The sequence below is a fragment of the Bufo gargarizans genome, chromosome 6, assembly GCF_014858855.1.
Source record: "Bufo gargarizans isolate SCDJY-AF-19 chromosome 6, ASM1485885v1, whole genome shotgun sequence".
In the NCBI taxonomy this organism is placed as follows: Eukaryota; Metazoa; Chordata; class Amphibia; order Anura; family Bufonidae; genus Bufo; species Bufo gargarizans.
In genome coordinates this window covers 252,429,042-252,450,113 of record NC_058085.1, presented here as the reverse complement: position 1 = coordinate 252,450,113, position 21,072 = coordinate 252,429,042, and the positions used below count along the sequence as shown (strand labels likewise).

The following is a 21,072-nucleotide window of genomic DNA, read 5'->3' as shown; positions in this document are numbered from 1 at the left end:
TTGATGACCAGTCCGGAGGATACGTCTTCAGTAGCTGTAGAACCACTTTAATGGTGTTTTCCAGGAATCCAATATTGATGACCTATCCTCAGAAACATTTATCAGTATCTGATTGGTAGATGTCCGAACTTTGGTTTTTAAAAGGGTCACAGCCTCTTCATAGTATACGAAGCGAGCACCATAAATTGGGTAGTGGCTGTGCTTGGTATTGCAGCTAAGTCCCATTCACTTGAATGGGACTGAGCTAAGGCCATGTGACAGATTGGCGTGACATCAAGGACTGAAGCCATAGTGTGTGCCCTTCCAACCGCTTATTGGTAGGGGTGGCAAGGGTCTTATCCCTACAGAACAGATATTGATGACCTGTCCTGAAGATCAGCCATCAGAGCCTTTTTAAAGAGCATGATCAACCCTATGAAACCAGGCCAACAGCCTGCTAGGGTTGATTATGCTAAGTGAAATTACCCTCTGTAGTTATCTGTGGCCCCATTTTAGAGAAATCTGCTGTTTATTTCCATTTACTAATGAGGTATTCCGAGAGGCAGGACTAGCCCCTCGGAGCACAGCTTTACCTCTGCTTTTTCCCCTTAAGCCTTGTGTGACAGGGCCAGGCATCCTCACAGTCCTCCTGTCTGGCCCTGTCAAAGAGGGAGCAGCTAATGGGGAAAAGCAGTAGTGAAGTGGTGCTCCGAGGGGCTAGATCTGCATATTGGCATATGAAATAAACTGCAGTCGTCTCTAAACTGGGACTATAGAGGGGTTGTTTTACTCAGCATTATCAACCCTAGCAGGCATTGCGTTTGATCTCTTTCGGACAATCCTCTAACCTCCATGTTGTTCCATTTCAGAATCTCACAGGTGAACAGGCAGACTTATACATCTTGCACATGTAACCCTACATATACAGTAAGGGCCGGGTTTTAGCTTTGGATTTAGCTGACTGAAGAAGCAATATAAGCAATGTGCTTTCATATTCAATGGGTTGTTTCTTTATCCATGTTGTGTGCCGAAGGCAGAAGAAGTCACACAAACCGATGAAAAGGGTTCTCCAGGATTAACCAAACAATGGCTGATGTCACCCAACCATACCACCACATCTGTATATGAGTATTCTTCGGACCATAAGATGCACCAAGAATCAGAAACATACAACTATTGCAACTAGTTCATTGCAGGAATCGTGCTCAGTGTGTGATCCTCTGTTCTGGGCTTGCAGGAGAGCAGGGCATTATCATGATTTATAATGCTATGTCCCTCTGCTTGACATTACTTCTTCATGATCATACTGACAATAAGCTGTCTCTATGATTCGGTAAAATTAAGGTCATTACAAATGATAATGCCGTGCGCTCCTGCAAGTCCAGAGCAGAGGATCAGACTCACACACGGAGCGTGACTCCTGTAATCGGCTCCCTCATGTGTAACAGCCCTATGGGGAAAAAAATAAATTTACTGCATAAAGCCTGATACCACAGAGTACCAGACACAGTACTGTTTTCAGCCAGTGTCTTATGCCAGCCATAGTGCAATCACTAACAGCGACAACCATGTTAACCACCCCGTGACAGGAGTTTACCAGAAGTAAAAAATAGCCTGTTTATACTGTATGCCTAGCTTACCTGAGCAGACCCAGTATGGGTATACAGTATATACAGAGCAGAGGTGATGGGGGACAGTGAGGGTATACAGTATATAGAGGAGGTGATGGTGACAGTGAGGGTAAACAGTATATACAGGGGAGATGATGGAGGATAGTGAGGGTATACAGTATATACAGAGCAGAGGTGACGGGGGACAGTGAGGGTATACAGTATATAGAGAGGAGGTGATGGTGACAGTGAGGGTAAACAGTATATACAGGGGAGATGATGGAGGACAGTGAGGGTATACAGTATATGCAGAGGTGACGGGGGACAGTGAGGGTATATAGAGCAGAGATGATGGAGGACAGTAAGGGTATACAGTATATACAGAGCAGATGATGGAGGACGGTGAGGGTATACAGTATATACAGGATTGAGGAGTTGAATAGACAGGAAGCACATGCTTGTCTGCTGCACTATTCAAATGGGGAAATACGGGCCTCCATTCTCAAGATCAGAGGGGGTCCCAGCTAGGGTTGCACCAGGTATGGAACTTTCTATACGATATCAGGATTTGCCTTTTCTCGATACTAGGCTGCACAGTCTAGTATCTTTTTTCATTAGAGAATATGGCGTGCGCTGTGTTCTCATCAGCCGCACAGTGGTGATGGAGGGAGTCCCCACTGTGAAGCGGCCGCCACTGCCATCAATTATAACATTAAGGGGAGGGGGCCACTGCACTAACAATTAAAATAATAAACCCCTAAATGCAAATGTATGGAGCGGGCTGCTGCGGTGAGTCCGCTCCACAAGAGGCGGGTGCCGGCTGTATCTGCTGAACCCTGTCATTTAACTCTTCAGGTTGCAGGATCTGAGAGGTAAAGGATGGGGTGAGCCCGCTCCATACATTTGCATTTATTTTCAATAGGGTGAATAGGACAAGATCCCAGGTTCTATCCCCCTAAGGGGGGCTAATAGTTATATTTAAAAAAAAAAACAAAAAAAAACAAAAAAAAAACACCAAGATGTTTCAATAACCTTTCTTTCCCAAATAAAATAATAAAAAAAAATAAACATATTAGGTATCGCCGCATCAGAAAAAGTGAAAATTATTATAATATTTAAACATATCTCCTATGCGGTGAATGCTGTAACGCTAAAAAAATGAAAAACACCAAATTGTGCTTTTTTCTGGTCACCTTGTCCCACCCAAAAAATAGGATAGGAATGTTCTATTATGTGCCAGACGTTGAGAAAAATGTGGATTGCACACTTTTTTTGGCGTTTTATTTTTCATTCGAATGGTATCGAGTATCGCAATACTTTTTTATGGTATCGAAATCAAATCAAAATTTTGGAATCGTGATAACACTAGTCCCAGCATTCAGTTGCCGACCAATAAGTTGTTGTAATGGAACAACCCCTTTGAAGAATTTGTCTTTGTACAATGCTTTAGCTTTAATTTATATGAAGAGAATTTACAAGGATTAGAAAAACATCAGTATTTTTCCAAATGGCAGCGCCACAGTTAGCTGAAAGTGGTCTGTGGTATTGCAGGTCAGTCCCATTCATTTAGCAAGTGCATAGCTGTTACTAGAAGAACCCGGGATCACCCGAGCTTCTCCTTTATTCACATACTTTTGTTTTCCAGCCTGGTTGGTATTAATAAGTGGCCATCTTGTATATGGTAGGTACCTGAAAACAGTATACAGAACAATACATGACATGTACACAGACTGAAGGCTGCACCTCATCAATAAGAGTTTATTCACACACATCTGTATTAGTTACAAGTCATAAATCATAAATATACGGGACACGTACGAGGGTCAGTCCACGACCGCCCTGGCCAGCTCATCCAGCAGGTTCATCTCTCGAGCTCCTTGCTTTGTGAAGTCAGAACTCAGCTGCCATATCTTAACGACCCCATCGCCGTCCCCGGCGGCCAGGAGCTGGGTCTGCGCTCGGTTGAACTCCAAGCAGTAAACTGGTTTCTCATTGGACGTTTGCTTTACACTCAGCGATGGCTTATGGGAGCTTCTTCCGAAATCAAAGAGCAGCAGTTCTCCTATGGCAGAAGATTTTCATGTTATTGTCTCAGTTCCATAAGGGCCGGGCTCCGACTGCTGCCCCCCCCCCCCCCCCCACCTACCCGCAGGGGCTGATGATTGCACAAGTTTATGGGTAAAGCCAAGGACTTACCTTTAAAATCGTGCTTCGGTGAATTCACCCGTGGCAGATTTTTTTCAGATATTTTAGCATTTTTGAACTGTGTCGTTTTGGAGGCAATCGGCACCGAGCTGACCGGAAGTCGTAGACAGGAAATCTGCCTCATGTGAATCCAACCATATACATCAAGGAACTGCATATATGGCAATTCCCTAATATTCATCAATTACTACTACTTCTGTCTGCTCCCCATCTGTTTCCGGCGCTGCAGTGATGACGTACATGAGGTCATTGCCTGGCTGCAGTGATCACATTGGGGTAGTCACACACATCAGCACTGGAGCAGCAGCACTTGAATGGCAGGAGCTTTTGCCATCAGACTTTTTGGGGGGTGTCTTGGAAAACCCCTTAAATAGAGACCTAAGTCTTACCTTCTCCAGAAGCTGCAGCAAAAACCAAGGGGCGCACGGGAGACCACTGAATGCTAAAGAGGTATTTCTGGGAAAGCTGCAGAGAAGTAAGAGGTTGCTCCTGAAGCATGGAGTACAGGTGAGCGTGTCCATCAGTTCCCGCACTCAGGAAGAGGTTCCTACAAAGAGGGACAGAAAGCAACACAGTGTAGTAATAAAGTAATATAACCGGGCATGAGAGTACGGTTCACACATGGAGGTTTGTCGTTGGACTGCAGCGCAGTGAATTCTTAGAAGCAATTGGGACCATGTTAAAGATTTAAGCGCTGCGGCCTCCTTGCAGCTTGCCAAACACAGCGCCATACATTGTATAGTGGCTGTACTTGGTATTGCAGCCCATTCACTTTTAAGGGACTGAGCAGTTGATAAGCCATGTGACCGATGAAAGTGACATCACTGGCATAGAAAGAGGCTGCGTCTGCACATGGCTTATTGGTGTTTGTGTCAGGAGTCAGACCCCCCACCAATATTTATGACCTATCCTAGAGATAAAAGCCATCAAAACCCCTTTACAGGGAGGCACACTTGCTTTGGTATGCAGTGGTGGTCACCACACAAACTTTCACAGCAAGAAGGATATTCTTTGCCCATGTGGACACACCAGGCTAGATGTATATATCTGAACTAAATCTCGATTTTGGACCAAAGCCTAGACAGATAATGAACACCTCCCTGAGGGTCAGTATTCCAACCACTGACCTTAAAGGGGTAGTTGGTTTCAGGAAGAAACCAAACACCACTTAGGATATGCCTGACAACTGGACAACCCCTTCAAATGAGTTTTGCCATAAAAATGGAACTGGTAAGGGTCCGCACTCTGAATTCGGTGTTTGCGGGTCTTCCTTTAATTTCAATGCAGAGTGACCACACGTGCACAGCTAAACCTTCAAGATTTGCCGCCTTAACCAAAAGCAATGTTTCTTACCTGTGGAAAGGGGAGCAATCCACACAGTAGACTGGTCCTCCATGAGGGGAGAAGGCAAACTGGGCTGGGGCCTTCAGCGGAACAGAGGAAGCCATGGTAGTGAGGGCCGCTGTCTGGACAGCAGTGGAGCATTTCAGCAAGTAACCACCTTCTACTCCAACAACGAATACACTCGGATCAAAGCGTGACGAGGAGAGGCATGTCACCCCCACAGCTGTGTCACCACGGCCATGCTGCAAGGAACATAAGAATGTCACAGACATGTCCACAGTAGATAAAGTCAAGAATTAATCTTGCAGCTAGCAGGGCTTTACATTATAAAGTCTAAAGGACTTAAAAAACGGTTGTCCAGGATAAGAAAAACATGGCAGCTGTCTTCCAAAAACTGCACCATCCCTGTCCATGCATTGTGTCTGGTATTGCAGCTCAGCTCAATTGGAGTCAGGAATGAGCTGCAATACCACCCACAACCTGTGGACAGGGGTGGTGCTGTTTGGCTATTCCAGTTGTGACAATTTATCCTCTATCCACAGAATAGGGCATAGATATTAGATTGGTGGGGGCCTGACCGCTGGACCCCCACCGATCATGAGAACGGGGGACTCTTACCCCTTAGGACCCCAAAATGAATGGAGCTGCAGGTCAGGCATGCTCTCTGTATATAAGATAAATCACAACTGGAATACCGCTTTAGCTGAAGACAACAAGCTGCACGGCAAGGCCGACAATCTTACTTTTATACGCTTGCCTTGCTCATCTTTGAGTTACTGGGCATCTGCTGAGCAAGCAGAGCAAATCCATTGTGCAGCATGAGCTGTCCCTCCTTTTCCATCTGCCATACAAGGATCTTCCCATCAGAAGAGACGCTCAGAACCTGCAGCCTGTGAGACTGTGCGACCTCCTGAAGCCAGCGAACCTGTCAGACAACAGAGAATGGCAGAGAGGTCCCCAGCCACGTAGCGGGCAATGAAAATGAAAGGTGACTATGTAAGAACTCTGCTGACTGCTGCTAAATACACTCTGTAGGGGAGATCATACAGCGCTGAGCAGTCAGACTGGGGTATACACAATGATTGAGGGTCCCACCCTCCAGCTATATAGAACATGGTCACCTCCACTTTGATCAATGCACATAACATCCTCAATAGGGGCAAGTAAGCAAGTGACCTCAGTGGGTAAGACGGGCATAACGTCCAGTATTACCTGGTAGACGGGGTCCATGTGGCTGTCTATGGAGAGACCAGTTCTTCCGATGAGCGGGTCATCCGTCCGACTAGTGTCCCACATTAGAACTTCACCATTAAAAAGACCACCTGATGAAAGGGAGAAGTTGGTTGAATTCACACGAGCTGGTATGTGGAGCAAAGCTGTGTTTGTCACTTAGCCTCTGTTATCTGTGGTTCACTATAGGACAGTGAGTTTTCATGCTGCTCTATAGAAACCCCTGACCCAGGCTGCACTATGACCAGACTCTGTGCGATGTCAGGTCACAGTGCAGCCTGGGCCAGAAGACCAGGGAGCGGTGAGTGAGTGGCAGCGCAGTCCGGAGCATGCAAGGTCATTTTTAAAGTCTAATCTGAGGTCTGATCTGAGGCTGATGGAGCTTGGGGCTCTAATTTGGGGGTCGGATCTGAGGTCTGATAACAGTTTTATTTTATTTTATTATTTTCCTCCTCTGAATTCTAGGTGCATCTTGTAGTCCAATGTGTCTTATAGTCCAAACATATGGTACATCCATACGGAACATACCGGCTATAAGGGACGGTCTGGAGGGATGAAATGCCAAACACATGACTGAGCTGGGCACATCTAGGACAGAGTCAGGGTGATTCGGGTTGAAGCCCCGTCGGTCCAGATTCCATGTGCAGACGTAGGACTTTTCTGTGCTCCAGTCTCCATCTCCTAACCTGAATGGGAAACCAAAAAAATTGGCAGAATTAAGCTGGTGAAGACGCTCCTAGGAAAATGCTTCTCTGACATAACTAAATGCATTGTATGTATAAAGAAGAAAAATAAGCTTTGGCCATAAACTATGGGCACAGGGCAGGTGGATAAAGGCTCTTTTCAAAGGCGTTTTCTGGGAGTACAATATTGATGACCTATCTTCAGGATGGATCATCAATATCTGATCATGGGGGTCTGACTCCCAGCACCCCCCACTGAAGAGGCCATGGAGCTCTGGTGATAGCAGCGGCATCTTCTGAGGTCACTGCTCCCAGTGAAGTGAATGGGCCTGGGCTGCAACACCAAGCACAGCCACTATACAACAAACAGTGCTGTGCTTTTATTCTGTGAGGAGGCCCACCGAGCCCCACCGATCAGATATTGATGACCTATCCTAATTTTGTACTTCCAGAAACACTTACTCTTAGCATCTAGACCTACATTTGCCATATATGCCGAGATATATACATTAAACATATCCATAGGGCTCCATTCACTCATCATCGCCTTTGCATTATTTCACTGTATAGGAAAGGCTGGTCAGTTAAGACATTTACTTACACAGTATAGCGCCACTTGGTGTCAAAGTGTATATCAGCGTGCATGAGTGATGGACGACAAGCTCAGACACTCTCCCACTTGCCAGATCTTCACTCCCATAAGGCAGGCATGGCCAACCTGTGGCTCTCCAGCTGTTGTAAAACTACAATTCCCACAATGCCCTGCTGTAGGCTGATAGCGGTTGGCAGTCAGAGCATGCTGGGAGTAGTAGTTTTGCAACATCTGGAGAGCCTCAGGTTGGCCATCCCTGCCATAAGGTGTAGTGATCTTCTGCTCACTGCACAGCAGCCCATACTAATGACTTCTACCCTGCTTGTCAGGGAAGGACCGGAGCCTTGCAGTATCACAGGAAAGCTGAGAAGACTGCTTAAAAGCATCAACTATATCTCTTCATTGCATCAGACTATTATCTATCTATCTGCAGCAGCACTTATTTGAGGACTAGATTTATGACTGCCAGAGGGTGCAGGAGACTGACCGGGGACTATATTTACAGCTGTCAATGGGTGAAGTAGATTGACTGGTGGTGATGTGCAGAGGGCGAGTGACAGATGTATAGCTTGCAAGCAAGGGCTTTTGGTATATAGGCAGAAAACAAAAAGATGCAGACAAAAGACTTTATCTGAAGGGAATCTGCCCCACTACGTGAGATCCATGAAATCATCTAACACATAACCTGGGTTTTGGCATGCGCTGTACTTCACCGTCTCCTCCGTTTACGTGATGGCAGGAGTTTTCGGTACCTCACCTGCCGTAGGAACAAGCAATGACAGATCCCGTGGCGTTCCAAGTAACACTGGTGACTTGAAGATGCTCGGCCACTGCTTCAGGATACTGGAGACTGTGCAAGCAGGACACCTACATACAGACAGAAAGAGGGAGACCATGTCAGTTATGGGCTGCACGGACTACGGCACTCCAACCAGGGGCGGACTGAGCGGTCGGGCACTTCGGACGTGGTCCGCCGCAGCAGTGCACAGACTGTCTGAGTCAGCTCCGTCACAGCACACATAGAGAGTGAGCCGCTGGCAGCAGGGAGGGGAGGGACTCGGGAGGAGTGTAATCTGATCCTAGAGTTGAAGCTGCTTCTGCCAGCCCCTCCCCTCCCCCCAACCAATCAGAGCTGAGCCAAGGCAAGCACTAGCAGCTCTGAGTCTGAGTCACACACTGTACAGGGAGTCTAAGAAAGAATCGAAGGAGTCGCAGGTGAAAAGAATCTAAAGATCTGACTTAGGCCTCTTTCACATTATCATTCATTATCTATAATATTTTACTCTTTCACACTTGCGTTGTCCGGATCCGGCGTGTACTCCACTTGCCGGAATTACACGCTGGATCCGGAAAAACGCAAGTGTACTGAAAGCATTTGAAGACGGATCCGTCTTCAAAATGCTTTCAGTGTTACTATGGCAGCCAGGATGCTATTAAAGTCCTGGTTGCCATAGTAGGAGCGGGGGAGCGGTATACGTCACTCTGGAGCGCCCCGGGAGCCGCACAGACGGTAAGTATGCTGCTCCCCGCTCCCCACTACACTTTACCATGGCTGCCAGGACTTTAGCGTCCCGGCAGCCATGGTAACCATTCAGAAAAAGCTAAACGTCGGATCCGGCAATGCGCCGAAACGACTTTTAGCTTAAGGCCGGATCCGGATCAATGCCTTTCAATGGGCATTCATTCCGGATCCGGCCTTGCGGCAAGTCTTCAGGATTTTTGGCCGGAGCAAAAAGCGCAGCATGCTGCGGTATTTTCTCCGGCCAAAAAACGTTCCGTTCCGGAACTGAAGACATCCTGATGCATCCTGAACGGATTTCACTCTATTCAGAATGCATTAGGATAAAACTGATCAGGATTCTTCCGGCATAGAGCCCCGACGACGGAACTCTATGCCGGAAGAAAAGAACGCAGGTGTGAAAGAGCCCTAAGAGACTCATTTGATTCTTTGAGTTAAAAGAGCCACAAGTCAGACTCTAGAACAGTTTACACTGAGGCTGATTCTTTTGTTGCAGCAGTGATGAGGTTAAGGGACAGGAGCAGAGAGATAAGAGAAGTGACAGGACACAGTTTAGATTATAGTTTGAATTAACCCTTTAGGATCAAATTGGCTTCTTAAGGAGATCTATATGTTAAAGGCATCCCTTCTTCTGTCTCATTCAGTAGCTATATAACTAAGGGTACTTTCACACTAGCGGCAGGACGGATCCGGCAGGCTGTTCACCTTGTCGGATCCGTCCTTCCACTGTTTCGCCGCTCCGCCCCCATTGACTATAATGGGGACGGGGCGGAGCTCCGGCGCAGCACAGCAGTGCATTGCGAAAGGCCACCGGACTAAAAGTACTGCATGTCCAACTTTTTAGTCCGGCGGCCTCTCACCGCGAACTGCCATGCTGCGCCGAAGCTCCACCCCTGTCCCTATTATAGTCAATGGTGTCCGGGGACGGAGTGGCGGCAGGACGGATCCGACAGGGTGACAATCTCTCTTCAGGTTTATTAGAAAATCGTGCACAAATTGCACACTAGTTATTTTCCTGAGTGATGACTGTGGGGACTATTTTATTATCAGCCAGTGTTACTGTAATACTGTTATCACCTTAGCACATACAGTTTTCCCTGTGCGTGCATTCACTTGGTTGTACTGCTGTCACTGTGGGTAACAATGCATTGCATGCACAACAGTCACACCACACGTGACAGCTCCTGACTCCTGAGTCCTCCTGTCCAGCGTCCGCTTCCCTTGAATCCCTTCACTATCACTATAAGTATAATCACTCTTCCTGACTCACTCAGTCAGACAATGTACCAAGAGCCGACTGAGTCAGCAAGTGAATCGATTCGATAGCATCTGCGGATGCGCACCACCTAGAGTCTTTAATTCACTTGCGATTCAGCTCAGCAGTCAGTGACTCAGCAAGTGAACCGAAGATCCGATTCATCTGAAAGATCGGAACTTCCCATCACTACAGTCGTCACTGTGTTCCTTCTGCACCGCACTGATGTCACACACACACTGCAGCGCTGTTCGCACACTCATTGGCGCTGCGGGTTTTGCGGGAGAAGGAAGGGAACTCTGGGGAGCGTGGGCACAGAGTTCGCTGAGGTTGTGGTTTTGGATTAAGTGGTAGCCTAGGCAGCTTTACGTCTCAGCCGTGTCTGGTCTGAAAGAAATTGAAAGACTGTGCTGGGCTGGCGGCGCTGCTGTTGCTGTGGGCTGTGGCAGGGCCGGGGTGGAAAAGGGAGAAAAATAAGTTATTAAAAAAGTCTGATAAATACCAGTGTGAATGAAGGTCCTTCACAGTAGTTATTAACCCGTTTCAGCAGTGCCCCATTCACAGTATTTATTAACCCCTTTCACTAGTCCCCTCTTCAGTGAAGGGGGGACTGCTATAGGGGTTAATAAATACTGTGAATGGGGAATTGCTGAAGTGGTTAATAAATACTGTGAATGGGGGACTGCTGAAAGGGGTTAATAACTATTGAAGGCCCTTCACAGTAATTATTAACCACTTTCAAATGTCCCCTGTTCACAGTATTTATTAACCCCTTCAGCAGTCCCCTCTTCACTGAAGAGGGAACTAGTGAAAGGGGTTAATAACTACTGTGAATGGGGGACTCGGGACTGCTGAACCAAGTTAATAATACAGCACTTTTCCATCCCGTAGAGTCCAGTAAAGCAAAAGCTTTAGTGACGTATTTTTTTTCTTTTGCCGGGCACTTACTGGGAGAGGGACGTGGTTTATAAGGTTGAGGGTGTGGCCTAGAATGTCCTCCTTTTTGGGGTGAAGCAAGTGGCCACCCTAGTCACGAATCGTAATACTTACCTATATAGAATAGGACTCAGGAGGGGCCTGGTCCTGTACACGTGGGTGGGGCTTGCAGCAGAACATGGGTGGGGCCTGTAAGGGGGCCCTTGATTTATTTTGCCCGGGGGCCCTGGGGCTTCTCAGTCCGCCCCCGACTCCAACCATTTCCTGAGCCTCCCTGCTAATTCTGCATAAACTAATTAACCACCATATTGTTTCATCTCATAAATAGGTCTCATATTTCCTAACAGATCTTTGTGGTGGGAGGAGATTTTTTTTATTCTGATACAGATCTCCAAATCCCCTAGAAAAATAAAATAACATTTTTCTGAAGGGCAAGAAAAGGGGGCGTGAAGAGGGTGGCCCAGCAAGGCCAGTACACCGGTTTTTGGCCGTGCATTACGGTAATACAGGAGGCTGCTGTAGATTATGGTCTGTCACACGGTTTTCTTTTTACAGCGTTTCCTATGCGGTATAACCGACCAATAATACCACCTTTATACTGTATATTTTTTTCTTGCATTTTAACACAGCAAAAATTATTTCATTTCTTTGCATCGTCATATTAAGACCCCCATAACTTTTTTATTTGCATTTTTTGCAGGTCGATATGTAACCATTCAGAAGTGTGCACGGATTGTTGATTACTATGTATTACATTTTTGGGGGAGATGAAGTGACATAAAAATCTCTTTTTTTTGTTTTTTGTTTTTTTCCTTTACACTATTCGCATATGGGAAAAATATTTTTCCCGAGTGCTGAGACCACCACTGATCCCTAGAACACACAAAGCGCTCTCTCTCACTTCTCGCTGCAGGAGACGGAAGTCACATAGGGCCCTCAGACTTTCTATTGAGTCTGCCTTGCTTCCTTTCCTGCAGTGAGGAGACAGAACGCGCTAGGCATGTGTCTCTCTCTCCTGGTTCTGGTGTGACACCACCTTCATTGGTCACATGACCTCGTCACAGATCAGCCCCGTTCAAGTGAATGGGGCTGAGCTGCAATACCAAGCACAGCCACCATCCAATGGAAGGCGCTGTGCTTGGTGAGGTGTGAGGAGGCCCCACCCCTCCTCAAACAGCTGATTGGTAGGGGTGCCAGGAGTCAAACCCCTGCCCATCTGATATCGATGACCTATCCTGAGGATAGCTCATCAATATCCAACTCCCAGAAAACCCCTTTAATCTAATTGTATTATTTCTGATGCAGACATTCAGTGACCTGCGGATTCGGTTCCTCCCACGTGACGTCGAAGCCATCGAACGCGTGACTCCTCCAGTTCTTCTTCAGCTCCCGGATCATGTCTCCTTCCACACGTTTTAGAAACTCTCCTACATCTGGGTAATCCAGAAGAGGGCCGAGGTCGATATCCAGGACCCTCTGGTCTTGTTTCCATTCGGTCTGTGTGCCGGCCTCGCTGGCTCCTCGCACCTGCACGGAGGACTCCTTACTGGCCACCGGACGCGTCTGACAGCTTCTCTGGAGGGAGGACGAAACGTATACAGAGAAATGAGAATTATTCCGCAGCTCTGTACAGAACCACTTCCTGTTCCCAGTGGGGGTCCCAGTCTAATCTACACTAAAGGAAGTCCATTCACATGTATGTATGGTAGTTGTAGTGCGGCACGGAACCAGAGGGCTTAAAGGAAACCCACTTAAAGAGGACCTCTCCTGATATGTCTGTTTTAGTAACTTATTCTTATGACTCTGATGTGCCATGCCTCTGTTATTCCTGCTAGAAATATTGCCGGCAGTCTGCCGTAAAGGTCCAACTGCGTGTTACCAGTTGTGTGTGTGGGGGAAGGGGGGGGGGGGGGGACACCTTTATGGCAGACTGGTGGCAATATTTCTAGTAGGATTAATAGAGGGACAGCACAAAAGAGTCATAAGAATAGATGCTCCAGAATGGTTATTATATGGGGGATTCAAGTAGTAACCAGACATGTAACCAGTAGTAACCCCTCTTTAAAGGGGTTCGCTGGGACTTATCCTTTGGAAAACCCATCTGTTTGTTTGCTGGGGTCTGACTCCGCACAATGAAGGGGCCACGACTGGATTGTGTAGCTCCAGCCCTACCGTAAGCTGATGGGGGCTTCTGGACCTGAAAACTGTCTGATTACTGGGGGCCACCACCACTGGAACTCCCACCAATCACTAGAACAAAGGTCCTGATTCCTCTCCCCCCCCCCCCCCCCCCAGTAGTGCTGTCAGTCACGGGGGTGCTCCTGCTCTCAGTCACGGGGGTGCTCCTGCTCTCAGTCACGGGGGTGCTCCTGCTCTCAGTCACGGGGGTGCTCCTGCTCTCAGTCACGGGGGTGCTCCTGCTCTCAGTCACGGGGGTGCTCCTGCTCTCAGTCATGGGGTTATGGTCACCGGAGCTTACGTTCCCACCAGCTGCAGTCTCCCTTAGCCAGATGGCTACTGGGGCATGCTGGGAGATGTGGTTCCACTCCCACAGGAGCCGCGGAATAACTCACTGATTCACAGCGGGACCCCTGAGATTTCCTCCACAGAGACTCCACCGACCCCACGTCCACGAACTCGTCTACAAAACTCATGGCCCGTCAGCCGCTGCAGCCGCAGTCTGCGCTGCCTGGTTACCTCGGCAACCACCAGCTGCTGCAAGCGGCGCGGCTAATGACGTCACCAGCGCGACATCTAGTGACGCCTAAACGGTACAAACGCCAATATTACAAATGTCGCCACTGAATCAAAACCGAAGAATTCAGAGACAGAGGAAATCCATTTAAGAACAGGACAATCGATATGTGCGAAAAAAAATACCTTCTGGAAGTACGTCAGGGAAGAAAGCCTTCTCTATTGACACCCCGGCCGCCATCTTTAGAAAGGCCGGACTTAAAAGTGCCTAGCAATTATAGTGAGATGGATATACTGAGTATTCAAACACAGACGTCCTTACATTCACTGACAAGTTCCCCCCCACAAAACAGATGACTGAAATGAGATCACTAGCTTTCCAAGAGAGATACTTTCCAGTAACAAAAATGGCGATTGATAGATTTTGCCACGTGACTCAGGAACAGAGCATGATGGGTACTTTCAAGCAACGGGGGTTCATTGATTGCCTCTCTGTAATCTCCATTATTAGTCACCACCTGGTTCTTTAGTTGCTGTAACACTACAAGTCCCAGCAGACACATTGCAGAGATATCAACCTGGGAGAACCAGGCACAGGGCGGTTCACACCAAGCTCAATACATATGAGGATGCAAAAAGAAAAAGAGCTGGAGCGCACATCCACATGCTATGCTTTAGGGCTGCAGTAAACGATTATTTTAGTAATCGAGTATTCTATCAATGATTTTTTTAGAGTATTCTAATAAGAAAAACCTAACTAAAATAACGTATTGCTTTTTAAAAACAATATTTGTATTTCTTACAGTGGTATAGCAGATAGTTGCACACACATAAGGATTCTTTCACAGCTGCAATATACATTCAGAAGAACAGGCAGAATGTACCATATCGGGTATAGCTGGATACTGCCGGCTATAAGGGGGTCTGGCCTTGTTATAGCATTCAAGCTGGGTTTTGGCCGGACAAAAAATATAAGTTTTGAACGATACCCAGCGTGTATGCCGGAACATGGCCAGATGGCCTTGGACCACATTATAGTCAAAGAGAGCATATGGCTGAATGTATCCGACTATACAAACTACAGATTAGCGTGGTATTAAAAAGCAGGAAGTGCTCAACCCCATATGCAGTGGTGCATCTATACCAGGGGGGGGGGGGGGAGGTCCTGCACTTGTGCATACAATGGAGGATGCCTGCAGCAGACCACAAGTACCACAATGGACATCCTACACAGGATAGCAAATGTGTGGATTTAATAGACAGTAAAAATAATATAACAAGGACAGGTGCACACTGCGGTTTTACTAACCCTCGTACTGGTGTAAAATTGAGAGATTAGCCAACATTTCCTGCTTGGAGGACATGTCTGAGCCCGAGCACCGCGCCAAGGTTTCTCAAGTAGCTTGGGACCTAACGCTTAGCCTACTTGGGCCAGACATGTCCTCCAAGCAGGATATGTTAGCTAATCTCTCAATTTTACACCAGTACGAGGGTTAGTAAGACCGCAGTGTGCACCTGTCTTTGTTTTTTGTATCCGACTATACCCAATACGGTATACTCCAGCAGGCTGTTCTTCTGCCAGAATGTGTATATAAGGCTATGTTGTGAACTCCGGCAGTCTGTTCCGGTGGAGTAACAGACTGCCGGAGTTCACTGGCTGCATCTGTCATAGCTGGATGCCCATTGACTATAATGGGGATCTGGCCAAAAAATGCTGCACAGTGACACAGCCCCTCCATGTCATGTCCCTCACTCCCCCAGTGCCATCAGATATCATCATCAGCACCTCCATGTCATGTCCTTCACTCCCCCAGTGCCATCAGATATCATCAGCCCCTCCATGCCATTGCCAATGATCCTTGTCCCCCAGTGCCATCAGATATCATCATCAGCCCCTCCATGCCATTGCCAATGATCCATGTCCCTCAGTGCCATCAGATATCATCAGCCCCTCCATGCCACTGCCAATTTGCCATCCATGTCCCACAGCGCCATTACTTCTAATCACGGGTGCCCCCTTCATATCTGCACCCCCCGCCCCCCAGATTCGGGCCCCTGCTAATGCCATCTTATACTTACCTTTCCTGGCAGTGCACTGACATGGAGTCCGCAGGAGACGAACGTGTCTTCTTCCCAGCATGCACTGTGAGGGACCTGACGTCACACACAGCATCAGCCAGCGCGCAGACGGTGTGTGCACGCCCGACCCTGCAGCACGGTGACGACTGGAGGCCACGGAGCAGTGAGTGAAAGGCTTCATTTCACTCACGTGATTTAAACGAATCCTCGATGGATGAAAACTGCATGGAGGATTTTTTGGAATAAATTACATTGATGAATCGTTTCAGCCCTGCTATGCTTTGATCTCATCAGTGCTACTTAGCAGAAGACAGCCCTACTTGGCGCATGTGTACCTTTTGATCAAAATGTCCACTAATGCCTCAGCATGTAGCATAGGAGGCGGTACACATGCGCCAAGTAGCGCTGTCTTCTGCTAACTAGCAGTGATGAGATCAAAGCATAGCATGTGGGTGTGCGATCCAGCTCTTTTTCTTCTTTTTTTTTTTTTTTTTTTTTTTTTTTTTTTTTGCATCATTACATATGAGCAGGGACGGACTGGGAACTTAAAATGGGCCTGAAAAAAAAACTAAAAGTAGTCCCATGTTGTCGGCAGGTCCAAATTAACAGAAGGTGGTGCAACACAAGTTGGCAGGGTCAACAATACCATAGTGCAAAATACCATCCCAGCATAGCCAAATAACACAAGTATAGCACAATATACTGCCCCAAAAGCTGGCCCTCCTCCCCCAGTAATTTTTTCGCAACCCCTTCCTTTCATGCCGCCCCCATTCCTGTGGCTAGTAAAGATCGCTCTCTCAGACCAGGCCCGGCAGATGTTCCATCCATTTTCTATACTGTCACTGTATATAATATCATTGTGTAATATTGTTGAGCCCTGACAAAATCTTTTAGTCCTCCTCCACCTGGATGGGCCCCTTCTGGGTCAGGGCCCCTAAGCAGCCGCTTCCCCTATAGTTACGCCCCTGGCTGCCATCTTTTGTCTTTAGGATGTGAGATGTGGCCACAGCAGTTGAATTCAGGAGGTCATGTGTGGTCGCTGGCTGGGTACATAAGTTAATTACTAAGAGCTTATTATGTACCCGTCAGCGACAGAGAAGAGGGCTTTGGTTGCTCCATGGGGCCCCGGGCCACTGGGAAATTTCCCTGTAGAGTCTATGGCCAATCCGCCCCTGCATATGAGGATCAAGAGGCTATATCGTAAATAGGGGGCATAAGACTGCACTGTTCATGAAGCATGTAGATGGCGGCACATGGGGGCTCTGTGGCCATCACTGTATGAGGCGTACCTTCCAACTGTTGACGGACAATTATGTGTGGCACTTGAGCACTGCAGCAGTTTTTTTCCATATTAGGCCACGCCTCTAACCCCGCCCAAAACATAACTATGCACACCTACTGTAATCCTACCCTGTCCCCTAAATGCCCTCACATAGTAATTATTCCCCCTTTATGCCACCACACAGTTATGCCAACATTGTGCCCCCCCCCCCCCCACGATGGACCTAAAAACCCTGCCCCTCCCCCCCCCCCCCGACTCTGCTAAGCCAGACCTCTCCCACTCCGCAGCCGACTGGGATTTAAAAAATTAAGGTAAAATCAACCGCAGGTCAGCTGCATGGGCAGCAACCTGCAGCTCACATTCAGACAGCACAGTACTGCCGTCTGAGCATGAGCTGTTCAAAAGGACATCCCTGCATCCGTCCAGGCCCTGCACCGGACGGAGGACAGGGAGTCTGAAAACCAGACTGTCCGGCCTAAAATCAGACCTCTGGCCACCCTATTGTGACCCCTTCACCATAATCATGTCAACATGTGACCTCCTTCATAGTAGTGAGGCCCAGATATGTGCCTCTTTCACAGTACCTATGTCCAGATGTTTTCCCATCACAGTAGTTAGATGTTGAAGTGAACGGTAAAGGACATCTTTAATCGAGATACTCTCGATATTTCAGCAAAGCCGTATATTCCTACTCCTTGTTGAAGTCGATACTCACGTGAATAAGCAGCAGCAGAAGATTGGGCTTGAATCACCACGCGGGACGCCGCGGACCGTCCATTGGATCCGCCTACGTAGATCTGTTTCGTGATTAGACAACATATTTAGAGATGGAATAAGTATTTGCGATGGGAATATAATCAACACACAGTCCTATTCGAATATACTATAAGACAGTTCTTGATTTGTCCACTAACAGACTATAAACTATAAAAGAAAATTCGGAGCAATCTCGAATATTTCACGATTATTTATGTCAAATTCTGGACATTGGATTAAATATTAACAAACAAGTTCTATAGGAAAATCTCGAGTATTTAATGTCACTCTCAAAATATGTGATTATTTATGTGAATCTGGACATTGGATCAAAAACTAACCAATAAGTTTTATAGGAGCACTTTGTTCTTAATTTAGGATTTTTGCAATATTAGCATTGTCTAAGGCAGTGATGGCGAACCTATGGCACGGGTGCCAGAGGCGGCACTCAGAGCCCTCTCTGTGTCACAAGGGTGTCAAGAACCACGCCTGACTCAGTTATACCCGGGGTCAGGAAGTCGCAGCGGTTGGCTGCGCGCTCTATGTAGAAAGATAGGGCTGTTTCTTTATGGTAGCTTTCTGGGTTTGCTTTGCAACCCTTTTTGGCTCACTCAGGGATCCGTAGCTCCTTCTCCTCAGCTGTTCCTTGTCCAGCACTCCCAACCTCCTTATATATCCCTCTCACACTTCTCTGGTTGCAAGATATAGTGCTTCCTGCCTGGACTTCTATACTGACCCACTGGAGCTGTGTAGCTGTGATTACTGGTTGTTGTTCCAGAGTGTTACCCTCCGGATCCCTGTTGGGCCTTTGTGGTCTGCTGTTGTCGCCCACCTGGGATTATATGTTTGTCTGTATTGTCTGTCCTCTCCTTGGTGTTTTCCTCTTAGTGTCAGTGGTGCGGACTAGTGATCCCACCACCCCGTTCACTACATAGGGCTCATCTTAGGGAAAGCCAGGGTTTAGGCACGTGATCGGCGTACGGGTGAGAAACCCGTCTAGGGACGTCAGGGCAGTCAGGTGCCAGCCGCAAGGTGAGTCAGGGGTCACCACCTTTCCCTCTCCCTTGGGCAGGGCCTTCCCTTTTCCCTCCCTTTGCGTGACGCCGGTCATTACACTCTGTGGGCACCTGCACCCTGGAAAAGGTCTATGTTGTACCAATATGGCTAAGACTTTTCCTGCCATTCATCAGCGCAGGGCGCACTATGAACAGCACAGGCAGCGCACGGACTGTAGGCAGGATATTATTAAGTACATGGAAGATATACTATATTGGGCTGTAGTCTGTTCAGGTTAAATTGCTGTGTTGCCACTTTGCGATAAATATGTGGGTTTTGGGTTGCAGTTTAGGCACTCGGTCTGTAAAAGGTTCGCCATCACTGGTCTAAGGTATTGTGTGTTACGTTTTAGTCTGGCCAGACCTGTTATAAAAAATATATCTTTCTGCCTGAACATAGAGCAGAGGAATATTACATGTGACACACAATTTAATGCTGGTCTCTATGGGTCATTATATTCCTCTTACCTGTATCATACTTGAGTCCATGGTGCTGAAAAAGACACCAGTGCTTGTTATAGCCGCTGTCTCAGTTTATTCTTGTTCTGGGACAGACCCCTTTATCCAGCATAAACAGAGGACACCTTATAATTGTGCTAATTCATTTCATTATATCTTTAAAAAAGTTGGAGCTAAAATATTTTGATACATAGCTCCAAATCCTCTACTTTCTTTTATACCACCATAGAGTTATAGTTCTGGCTACCACACGGGGGAGCAGTGGACCTTATTGCATATAAATCAATAGGATCTGTATACCGAGATGACTGGGAGCTCTCTCTAGTGGTGTCTATAGGCAGTCAGAATTTTATCATAGTTGGGTGCTGGGAAGCAGGGAATTTGAGGTAGTTTCCACTAATGGTCACTCATTCGTCTTCTTGGAGAATCTGAACCCTAAACTATTCAGTGTCATCACTCCAGTGTCTCCAGAACTTGGCTTATAGCTGCTATTACTGTACTATAAGCTCCTTCCATAAATCACATTACATTATATGACTCTAACAATGAGCTCACCTTATTTATGGTCTGGGTCCAGCACTGGGTCAGACAGCCATTTCAAGCTCCTCTTGGTGCTGTGGACTGATGCTCCCTTCCAGGGGTCACTGGTGAAGACCAGGAGATTGTTTATTTGGATCCTCATTTTTTTTAATTACAGACCTTTGGTTAGATGGAGGACCTTGGTCCTTCTTAGTTGGTGTCAGGCTAAAGGTCTGGGCGATCTCATGGCTTATCATAGACTCAACATGAAAAACACAGAGTTACTAATTGACCTTTTTGGGGAATCCTCTGATCATACCGTTTTGCAAGCATGATATTAGATGCTCTCTCATTATCTGATGCTGGAATATAGCTATGGGGTCACCATCATCTGTCAAAAACTCAAAGGCAAACGCTATGGCGAATACCCCACAGTCATAACTGTTTCTCTGCTGATCTACATCGAGAAATTTCAGGTGTTTCAGAGGCTCATGGACCATTACACCGTAGATGTTATTTATCTGCTCACAGATGGATGGAAGCAGCTTGTTGGTCTTGATGCTGTCAGCCACTAGGATATTGCCATCTTTAAAGCAAGTTTTTTTTCCAATATAGTTTTTATTATTTTCTCCCATCTCAAAGATCAATAACAGACATACAATTATCTGACATATGACAATCGTAAATTTCCAGCATCACACATCAATATGGTCATGGTTATGATCATACATTTTTGTCATGTCATAAAGCAGTTTGTGATAGCAAACAAAAAAGAGGATATCAAAACCAAAGATCGCATGGTGCAATATCTTTAAGTGGGTTTCTCTCCACTGCTCATTCGGGATGGCCTTATATAAAGCTCCTATTCCTGAACA

General features: G+C 47.0%; 1 protein-coding gene across 2 annotated transcripts; it reads right to left on the bottom strand.

The window, feature by feature from the left end:
- Positions 1-3,320: 3,320 nt before the first annotated feature.
- Positions 3,321-14,388, bottom strand: LOC122940070 (cytoplasmic dynein 2 intermediate chain 2-like). Of its 2 annotated transcripts, none has more exons than XM_044296411.1 (9): positions 14,234-14,388; positions 12,671-12,928; positions 8,401-8,510; positions 6,897-7,054; positions 6,351-6,460; positions 5,896-6,063; positions 5,148-5,380; positions 4,184-4,341; positions 3,321-3,651 (listed from the first exon to the last, which is right to left on the bottom strand). In XM_044296411.1, exons 2-9 carry the CDS (start codon positions 12,749-12,751, stop codon positions 3,413-3,415), a joined length of 1,257 nt encoding a protein of 418 aa, XP_044152346.1. In that variant the 5' UTR covers positions 12,752-12,928; positions 14,234-14,388; the 3' UTR covers positions 3,321-3,412. The 2 variants fall into 2 exon arrangements, with proteins under 2 accessions (XP_044152346.1, XP_044152345.1); XM_044296410.1 differs by lacking the exon at positions 14,234-14,388 and adding an exon at positions 13,927-14,200.
- Between the last annotated feature and the right edge of the window lie 6,684 nt (positions 14,389-21,072).